Source organism: Puma concolor, chromosome A2 (genome assembly GCF_028749965.1).
Source record: "Puma concolor isolate L17-30 chromosome A2, mPumCon1.1.hap2, whole genome shotgun sequence".
In the NCBI taxonomy this organism is placed as follows: domain Eukaryota; kingdom Metazoa; phylum Chordata; class Mammalia; order Carnivora; family Felidae; genus Puma; species Puma concolor.
This window is the reverse complement of record NC_141668.1, coordinates 139,679,699-139,690,138: the sequence shown is the minus strand read 5'-3', so window position 1 is coordinate 139,690,138 and position 10,440 is coordinate 139,679,699. Positions and strand designations below refer to the sequence as shown.

The 10,440-nt window shown below is 48.0% G+C and overlaps 1 protein-coding gene across 3 annotated transcripts in view; it reads right to left on the bottom strand.

Annotated features, from left to right (window-relative positions):
* The window catches only part of ADAMTS9 (ADAM metallopeptidase with thrombospondin type 1 motif 9), a 163,238-nt gene that overhangs the window by 24,727 nt on the left and 128,071 nt on the right, over nucleotides 1-10,440 (bottom strand). For all 3 annotated transcript variants that reach the window (XM_086697656.1, XM_086697654.1, XM_086697655.1), the window contains one exon: nucleotides 2,212-2,385. In XM_086697656.1, coding sequence (XP_086553782.1) covers nucleotides 2,212-2,385 — 174 coding nt within the window. The remainder of the gene's footprint in view (nucleotides 1-2,211; nucleotides 2,386-10,440) is intronic.

Genomic DNA, 10,440 nt, shown 5'->3' with positions numbered 1-10,440 from the left:
TAGAGAGAAGGCATGGCTTGCTGTGGCTCTTAAACATTTCCAGAAGATTTTCTAGAGGGATTTCTGGTCCAGTGGCCCTTGCATCCATGTGAGGTCCTATCTCCAACCCTTCTCCACTTTGCTATAAGTTTCCAGAGTTTTTAATCCATGATACACTTGAGAATTTGCAGAAATACTGAAGACTTTTTTTTTTTTTTTTTTTTTTTTTGGAGAAGATTTGGATCTTCTCCAAGTCTCATCTGTTGGGGGTTAAGATTAAGGTTAAAATAAAGCTATAGGAGTCACATGACTCAGTCTTAGATCGCAATTCTTTTAGCATAATAATAACAACACACAAAAGACTGGCTAAGATGAAAAGTGAAGAGGCCAATGTTTGCAGTGTGATAAGTGTAGAAACTCCAGAGAGATGAACGACCAAGAAGTAAGCCAGAAACTAATAAGAGGAGGCCTCCAGGAGGCAGAGAGGAAAGCTCAGAGAGCTCAGAGGCCTGAGGAGCAAGAGAGGCTTTTCCCTACCTGAGAACCAGAAGTTATGGACCACGCCTGACGAGGACCAGGGAGAAGTGAGTTGAAGAGAAGAGAGGAACCCTCCCCAGACGCCCTCCCCCAGACCCTGCTTGGAATCTGGATGGGTTGGAACCTATGCCTCAAACCCAAAGTCAAGGACTATTTTGAGCAAGCATCTGGACTCCCAGGCTCCTGGCTAGCCAATGGTAAATGTACTTCCTAATGATTTGGACCACGTCTCCCTTCCACTCTTTAAGAGTCGGAGAACATGCAGAGTCGGGGTAAAGGAGGGTTTCTCAACTTCAGCACCATGGCCATCTGGGCCAGATAGCTCTCTGTTGTGTGTGTGTGTGGGGGGGAGGAGGGGTGGCTGGGTGGGGGAGGGCTGTCCCACATACTCTAGGAGATTTAGCAGCATCCCTGACCTCTACCCACTAGATGCCGGTAGCATCCCGCTTCCTCCACTTGTGACAACCAAAAATGTCTCCAGACATTGCCAGATGTCCGCTGGGTGAGGAAGGGGAGGCAAAAATCAATGGAGCAAAGAGAAGAAGGATGGGGAGACATAGTTAGAAAGGACTCTAGGCCAGCTACAGTGAAGGAAGCATTCACCACCCAACACACATATCATCTGCATGCAAATATTCCTCCTATTGAAAATGTGAGACCGCTGCCCTGTGAAACTTTGCTATGAGCCCAGGTAATTCCGAAACCTCTAACTCCTTTTGGGCAAATGACAACTGGTTTGGATGTTAGAGGTCTTTCAGTCTTTGAAAATATTATGAGGCAGAGAAGGAAGTAAACCATAAGAGACTCTTAAATACAGAGAACAAACTGAGGAGCTGCTGGAGGGGAGGTGGGTGGGGGATGGGCCAGGCGGGGGACGGGCATTAGGGAGGCCACTTGTTGGGATGAGCCCTGGGGGTCATATGTAAGGGATGAATCACAAATTCTACTCCTGAAATCAAGGCTACACTGTACATCAATTAACTCGAATTTAAATAAATAAATTTAAGAAGTGTTACGAGGTTTGAAAACAATGTGATCGTGTTTGGTCTATTAATAATAAAAAGTTTCTAGATTAGGCAATGTGGGCAAAAGAAGAGAAGAAAAAAATTGATTCCTTGAATACTTTGGAAAATCATTTGGTTCCCGTATCTGGCCCACGGAAGCGTTTGCTTCGCCCCACATAACGTTTTCAAATAAAAATTGGAGTCCACGTTTTAAAGTTAGGAGACCCCACATAAAAGTTCAGATTTTTGTCCTCCTTGAAAACTCAGGTCTGGTACCACCGGACCCACATTTCTGCATGGCCTCTGCTGGAGAGGGAGGGAGCCTGCTCCCATCACACGGGACGTGCTCGTTTGTCACAGTCTCTGCCATTCCCTGTTGTCTCCCTGACGCGAAGGGCATCTTCTTATGTTAACTCTCTTCAGACACCAACAGGCATCACATGAACTAGCAGGCCCTGTGATAATTCCTCCTTTATCATACCAACAGGACATCAAGGGGAATCACAGGACTGAGGGGAACCGAGAGATCATCTCAGGCATCCTCCTACCTTGCACATGGGGGGAGGGGTCTAGCCCCAGCAGGTGGAACTGGCAGGTGGGTCCCAGTCTCCCCCGTTCCTACCCGGAGGTCACTCTGTTGCCTTCAGGCTGTCGCTGTCCTCAAGGCGGTTACAGAATCCCTGGGACGTACCTCTGACCATTCTCCTGTGATCCAGACATACTCGCAGGGCTGCAAACTACAGCTCTCCCGGTCCGCAGGCCGCTTGCTCGTGTCGCAGCGTAGGCCGTGAACCTCAGTGCCTTTGTCCACATCCAAACACACCACCTTGCGGTACCTGGAGCCCTCGCCACACGTCTTGGTGCACTGTTCATGACAGACAGAACAGGTGTTGATAAGGAAAGCTAATAAATGGCTTATTATATGCTGTTTTTGTGGTGACTTATTTTCATGTCTTGTCTACCCTTTAGGAATGTGAGGCCTCTGAGGGGAGGCATGATCAGAGGACTCGGTGTCTTATCCCACTTATTCCCAACACTGTTCCTGGCACAGCGATAAGTGTTTGATAAGTGGCTATTGGAGGGAAGGAATGGAAGCATGAATAGAACGAATGTCAGGTTTGGAAAGGACCTTACGGCTTGACGGCTTTACTCACACAAACATGGACTCTCTTTAAAACTTACAGCTAAATGATTATCGAACGGTGTCTAAATACCTGGAGAGTCAGGGAAGTTGTTACGTGTCCAGGTGGCCCATTTTATCTTACGACTACACACACCAATTTGCAGACCGCAGCCTCGTGTCCTAGTTGTCGACTCCAGGGGAGCATGAAGGACAAATTTCATTTCTCCCAAATCGTCCCCCTTCCAGGACTTGAGAGGCTTTGCTTTACTGTGACACCTTCCCCACCACCCCCCCCCCCCCGCCCCCAACTGACTGCGTTTTCTCCTCCAGGATGAAGGGCTCTCATCCCTCATTCACTTGGGAAATATTCACCAAGTTCCTAGCATCAGGGCCTGTGATGGGTCCTGGGTCAATAAGAACGGACATGCGCCGCACAGCCCTCAGAGAGGAGCTTATATTTTAGCAGCAAAGACAGACGTTGAGGACGGAGACAGCTAAGACTTAAAGGTTACTGCAATCTCCATTTTTCAGATGGAGAAACTGGGACGTAGCCGAAATGCCTTGTCCCAGATCAAACAACTCTTTGTGAGGTAGATGGGACACATCTTTTTATTCCCCATCCACCAAGCGAGGAAAACAGAGCAAGCAGTACGTGCTGTTCCAGGACCCTCTCTGCTGTCCGCAAGCTCCCTATCTTTTTAGCTTTAACCAACAGCACACCCACCTTTGAAGTTTAACCTGGTTATCTGTGGGCTAAAGGTTTCCCAAAGCCCGTCCTATCTAAAGCATCTATTGTGTCCCAGCATTTCAAGACTGTAAACCACCTTGGAGATCCACGGTGAGCTAATCTGGGGACTCGTGTTGCCTTCACACCAGGGATTACGCGTCCTACAGCCCCTGGGCCTTAGCTAACTCATTAACAACAACCGAGAGTTGTGGGTAGCATGGTATCTTTTAAACTTTCTCTTCTCAAAAGTCTATTTAGGGGGCGCCAGGGTGGCTCCGTCGGTTAAGCACCCAACTTCGGCTCAGGTCATTGCCTCGTGGTTTGTGGGTTCAAGCCCCGCGTCGGGCTCTGTGCTGACAGCTCCGAGCCTGGAGCTGCTTCCGATTATGTGTCTCCCTCTCTCTCTGCCCCTCCCCCACTTGCTCTCTTGCACTCTCTCTCTCTCTCTCTTTCAAAAATAAATATAAAAAAAATTTTTTTAAGTCTATTTAGGGAGACCCATGGACCCCCACCTATCTTTTTCTCCTCTCACACCTCTTTCCCTTTGATTACCTGCCTTGTCCCACAGGCATTTCAGTTTGGACTCCAGTCTGACTCTGAAAAGTCTTTGCAGATATGTCTTGTGCCATGCTTTTTTGGCAGTAAAATACACCTAACCTAACCTAACATTGATCATTTCAATCATTTTAAAGTGTACAATTCAGTGGCATTTAATCATCTGCAACGTCGTAAGATCGTCATCCCTATGTGCTTCCAGAACATTTTCATCACCCGAAAAGGAAACGCTGTACCCATGAAACAGTCAGTCACTCCTTGCTTCCCCAACCACCCACCCACCCCCCCTCCCCCACCCCCAGCCCGTGCAACCACCAAGCTGCTCTCTGTCTATACGGGTTTGCCTGTTCTGGCTGTTTCATATGAATGGCATCATACAATACGCAGTCTTTTGTGACTGGCTTCTTCACTCAGCCTGCTGCTTTCAAGGTCAATCCGTGTTGTAGCATGTATCTGTACTTTCTTCCTTTCTGTGGATGAATAACCATCTGTTGGGTGGCTATACCACATTGTGGTCATTCAAATGACAAGGGACATTGAGTTGTTTCCACCTCGTGGCCATTATGATGGTGCTATGAACACTCACGTCCAAGTTTGAACATGTGATTTCAATTCTTCGGGGTGTACCCCAGGAGTAGAAATGCTGGGTCATCTGGGATACCCCGTGCCTTTTGTGAGCCACTTTGTTCTTTTAGGAAGTAAAAGGGATATGCGATGTGTCCTGCTAGCCCCTTATCATTTGCAAACTTAACTCATAGCTTCTGCTGCTTGGAAGCGAACCTCCACGTCTAGAATGTGGAGTCATTTGAATTTTTCTGGGGCACAAATATGAATTGAAAGTTCTCTGAGGTGATGAGTGCAGATGAGCAAATCACTTCAAAGGGTCTGGGAGGTTGGTTGAGCCCGGTTCCCTAGATCAACCCTAGCTTGGGGTTTTCTGTTCCTCTGGAGTGTCCTGGGTACTAGTGTGAAGAAATAACACTTTTGTTTATTCACACACACACACACACACACACACACACACAATCCCAAATGAGTTACAGAGCCACTGACTGTTCAAAAGCAAAACAAAGCCATGGTTAATCTGTGATGTGTATACAAATGCAGAAGAAACACTTAACTGCCTGGAGAAAAAGTAATTCCTTAGAAAATCAGGACTTAGGCGACTCAGATCCTGATTACTGAGCGGCCCAAACTGGACTAAACCTTCCAGTGTCTTCTTCATTAATCCCTCGGGCTCTAATCTGTGTCAATAAGTAACAGTTTCAATAGAAATGCAAGGACTTCTAGACACATATTTGCTTTTTAAGGGCTTCTGCCTTGGTGTCCAGGAAAGGTTAACTACCATGAAAACTCTTTTGCCGACCGGTGGAGAAGGGAGTTAGTTGGGAGACCTTATGAACATTGCTTTTAGAAAAATTAAGCTAGGTAAATACGTGACTCGTCCAGGGTGTTGGAATTAGTCAACAGCAGCTCTGAAAGTCACCTGGCAAGGCTTTTCTCTTGGGGTCCTAACTAGAGCACGGGGGCTGGGGGCACAGAAAGCAAACCCACCCAAGCTCCTGAATTTTATCAACTTTTGGGAATATCACTGCCCACCAAACCCAGAATTAAGGACTCTTTCTATGTTCTATGTTCTATGTTCTAAAAACAGCCAGAAAGTTCAACTAGCCTCATTTGCACTTCCAAAAGGTTTTCTCGACTCTCGTTATAGCGCTGAGAAATAACTATAATTCATCAAGCCACGGGTCACAGGGCTGCACTAAACTGGGTAGCTTGCTCATCGCCCCGCAGGCTACATATGCCTTTAAATGTGCTGAGATTAACAGGAGGAAAATAGCTGTGGACATTTGAGAATGAGGAAGAGCTACCGTAAACTTTTAAGGTACTATTTTGTTTAACCAGGTAGGTTGGCCACAGGGTAATGGTCTAAAGAGGGTCCTTTAACGCAGGGAGTAGAAACTGCCTTTCCTTAAACATGGTAATGAAGTTGCTTTACACTTTTTCATGAGATGCCTTAACCATGGGAAGGAAAAAAAAAAATCATTTCATATTTACATGCTCTACCTTTTAAGGCTGTCGATTTTGTTCACGGACAAAGTCGTTTCCAATGCAAGACTACCATTGTCAGAGAGCGTGTGGACAGACAAGTGACAGGACAAGTGGGGACCTTGATGGCACAGTGTTTTGTGTATACTCTGCAGAGTTTTATGTGATAAGGCACAGTAATTACGAATCAATTTCTAACGATGCTTTAAATTAAAAAAGAAAAAAAGCAGTCTTCAAATTACTAATGGGTTCTTTCTCAAAGCTCATTTTAAAGTCAGGTGTGTGGAGTTGGGACATTCTTGCCCCCAAAGAGTATATTTGTAAGGGAAAAAGGCAGAAATAGGACTATGGAGATATTTGATAACTTCCAAGTTATTCACTCATTCAACCAATATTTGCAGGGGACCGAGTTCTGTGCTGGGCCCTGGGATACAGCCCTGACATCTTCCTACTCATGTTCCCTCTCTGTTATGACACCCAGGTGGCTGGTACTCCCAGCTTGCTGTCCATAAGCCAGGGCAGCCGGCTACCTGGTGACCATCGGCATTCAACACTTAGGGATGCCTCGTATGGCCAGAGGAGCAGGTGCGGGTTTCGTAACAGAGCAGGATGGTGAAAAGAAGCCACCAAAGGTGTCCCACAACTGTGACAGCAAGAGAGGAGTGAGGGCGAGGGTCTAGAATTCCCATGGTGCCGAAAGGGGTGCCCAAGCAGTGGATGAAGAGATGGGTTAGCCAGGCAAGGAGGAGAGGGGACATTCTCAGGACAGGGCTCAGCGTGCATGGAGGCTGGAGGCGAATGTCGTGGGGAAGCCGGGCTGGGGACCGACCACCGCAGTTTGGGGCTGAGACTCGGTTCGAATCGAGATGGGAATTTCCGAAGGCGGGCAGGGGCCAGGTCACGAAGGCGCTTGCTGGCCTCCTACACTGCTTGGGGGAGAACCCACACCCTGGCCCTTGCCTACGAATCCTAATCGGGGCACTCCCGCAGGTCCAGTCTTGTTTCAGCCTTCTGGTCCTTCACTTGCTCTGCTCCCGCCATGCTGCACTTTTGTCCGGGCTGGACCCTGTCCTCTTCCTTCCACCTGGAATCATCTTCCCCTGCCCTTCACCTCCGACCACCCTAAAGCAGGTAGGACTGGCCTGTCATTCTTTGTCTGTATCTCAGTGCCTTGCTTCTTTCCGTCACAGCACGGTTCACACTCGGCAACTTCACAGAACATGTTTGTTTGCTCGCTCTCCGTCTCTCCCATCGGTCAGTCAATCCCCCACAGTGATGTCGCTGTCCCTACTGCGTCCCCGATGCCCAGACCCCAGCGTTTGGTAGGTGCCGGGTAAAGATTTCTTGAGCAAAGTAACGAGGGAAGGAATCATACAGAGTTAATATCTGGCCCTTGTCCACACACCCTATTGCAAACTTCATAAAATCTTTGCAACAGGTTGACCAGAGGCCTGCCGTTTTCTAACTCTTCTGGGCTAACGGGGTAAACTTGGGAATCATTCTGCAGTTGATCTCAATAAAAGCCCGTGGAATCCTAATATGTATGAGAGCACACGGTCCAAGTCTCTGCACTGGTCCAAAGAGCCTCGGGGTGGGAAGCTCTGCGAAGGCCAGACATGTCACAGCATAGCGTGTCCGTGGCAGTGTGGCAAGAAAATAAACTATCTGTTCTTACAGGAAAAACACAGTCTGCTTGACTGTTTTAAATGACATTTTAGAATGTCATGATTCTGAGGACTTAGGAAGGTATTGATATATAAATGTCTTCCCTCCCGCCTCTCTCCCTCCTCCTCCCTCCCTCCTCCTTGCCTTCCTTCCTCCCTCCTTCCTTTCTTTCCTTCCTTCCAACTTTTTTTGGTCCCGCTGTCCATGTTTATTCAACAAGTGTGTTCAGTGCTCTGGGTACTATGCTAAACGCTGAGGAAAACTCTGGCGAACAAACTCTCTGGCCTCAAACGGGTGATACTGTAGACAAGGAAATCAGGCAACCACAATTCAGAGTGCTAACTGCTAGAGCAGAGTATTTTCGGGGTGCCAGGAGGGCTGAGAGGAGGGTAGTCTCACGCAGTTATTGGTGGGGAGGTGTGATCAGTGAGGGCTTCTGAGAAGTAGCCTGAAGAGTGGGCAGAGGTGACAGAAGTGAGGGAAGGAGCAGGGCAGCCTCCTTGTGACGCAGAGGCACTAGGGATGAAGAGAATACTCTGGGTAGAGGTGAACAAAGGAATACTGGCAAGTCCTGGAAAATTCGTTCCTTAATGCTAAGAGATGCATAACCCACACCCAATTCAAACTCGATTGAGACCTCTGCAGCTATAAGGAAATTCATATGTCAGATTATAATACTAGTAAGTAAAATCATTAGGATGCTGTTAAGTAACATCATCGTGATAATTTTCAAAACAATGAAAAAGTCATCCCCCCCCCCCCCCCCCCCCGCCCTCCACAGCCTCATGGGCATTATAATTCTAAAGTGAGTAAAACTGAGCTTGGAAAGGTCCAATACCTGGCCCCAAGTTGGCAGGTGATATTAAAAACCTGGAGTCGTGTCTGGATACAGCATTTGTCTCTTCTCTAATTGTCTCGCCTTATATCTATTATTATTATTATTATTTTTTTAACATTTATTTATTTTTGAGACAGGGAGAGACAGCATGAACGGGGGAGGGTCAGAGAGAGAGGGAGACACAGAATCTGAAACAGGCTCCAGGCTCTGAGCTGTCAGCACAGAGCCCGACACGGGGCCCGAACTCACGGACCGCGAGATCATGACCCGAGCTGAAGTCGGATGCTTAACGGACTGAGCCACCCAGGCGCCCCATCGCCTTATATCTGAAAGTCCAGGCTCTACTCTTATGGTATCCTGAAGGCACACGGGTGCTTCTTCCCTGCTGTGTAGGTACCAGGCCTCCCAACAAAGGAGGCCCAGTGAGACTCTCCATCACCATCAAGACTGACCCCACTGGCTTAGGGGCGGACTGCCAACCCAGTGGACCAAGCATTGCATGTTCTGAAGGAGGTGTGGGGGGGGGTGCTCACCCAATAAAGGGATTGGACTTTATGCCAACTCTGGCTTCCGTGAGAGGCTAGACAAGCCATTAAGAAGGAAATAAAATAATTTGCCTCAGATGAATGCTGGCACGGGAGGGAGCAGAATATAAAGATTCAGAGCGCGTGTTCCAGAAGTCAGGCTTCCAAGCTTCAAATCCCAGCCTTATTACTTACTGAATGCACGAACTTGGATGAATTAATCTATCTGAGCCTCAAGTTTCCTCATCTTTAAATGAGGATAAAAACTTAATTACTTCGTTAGAGAGTTATGGAAAGGTTAAGTGAGGTCTTCCATAAAAAACACTCAATATAGTGCTTGGTCCCTAGCTTAATAAACAAAAAGATGTATTATTTTTATCATCAGTATCGACCACTGAACTGTGTAAGTCTGGGGGATGCCCCTCGTATTGTAACCTATGGGAATGGTACTCCCAGAGTTGTGCAGTGTGCAACCTGTATGACTGAGAAAAGCGTACCCGATGATCCTGCTGTTGTGGTTATGCAGAACCTGTGCTCCTCAAGGTGGACACCTGGATTATTTGTCAAAACAAGGGGGCTGCCGTTCCCTATGTGCCTAGCATGACACACATCTTGCCCCCAAACAAGTGGGCTTTGACAATCCACAAGGGGGAGGCAAAAGGGAAAAATGCACACTCAGCAGGCAAACAAGAGCTCCGAGGTGGGTGCCAAGGACGGCTCTGAGGTGGGTGCCAAGGGCCTCGGCTGTGAGGCTGGACCTTGGCATCCTCACTGACATCAGGTCGAGGTGTCACTCGTGGATGGGAACCAAGTCAAAGCAGGTCTGAGAGAAGATGGTGGAAGAGGGAGTGGGTGGGAGGGGAAGTAGGCATGAGAGAGGGGTGAGGGCCGTGACTGAGGGGAGTCTGAAGGGTGCTGTGCTGTCCGATCTGCTGTTTAACAAGGCTAACTTTGATCATGAAACTAGGGACAATGAATGATTACAGCAGAACTTTCCTAGGCACGCACAAGGACTGCGGGCACGCAATCAGGAAGGGAGACCTGGCCTATTAAGGTGGTTGCCCAGTTGCTATGAACACTCACTCTAAGTGTTGTGGCCGTGAGGACATTCTAAGAGGGCCACCAGCATGCTGTGCGTAGGAGGAACAAAGGCTTTGGACGGGTCTTCTCTCTCCTCCAGCTGCCCCAAGCCTCGCTCTGCCAATTCAGTGTCACGTGAGGGCACCCCCTTAGGCCTCTATCCTCTCTTACCACCCAGGTCCACCTTTCTCAAACTTTCCGCTTTGGGTTCAGACAGGTGAGAAAGCATGGTTGCAGGTGGGTAACTGTAAGAATCTGCTTTTCCCACTGCTTAAAGATTCTGTTCTCTTTGTGAGAATGGTTAATCTCTAACTTTTAAATACGGCCACAGGTCAGGCTAGCTCCTTAGGTGTTCTGTT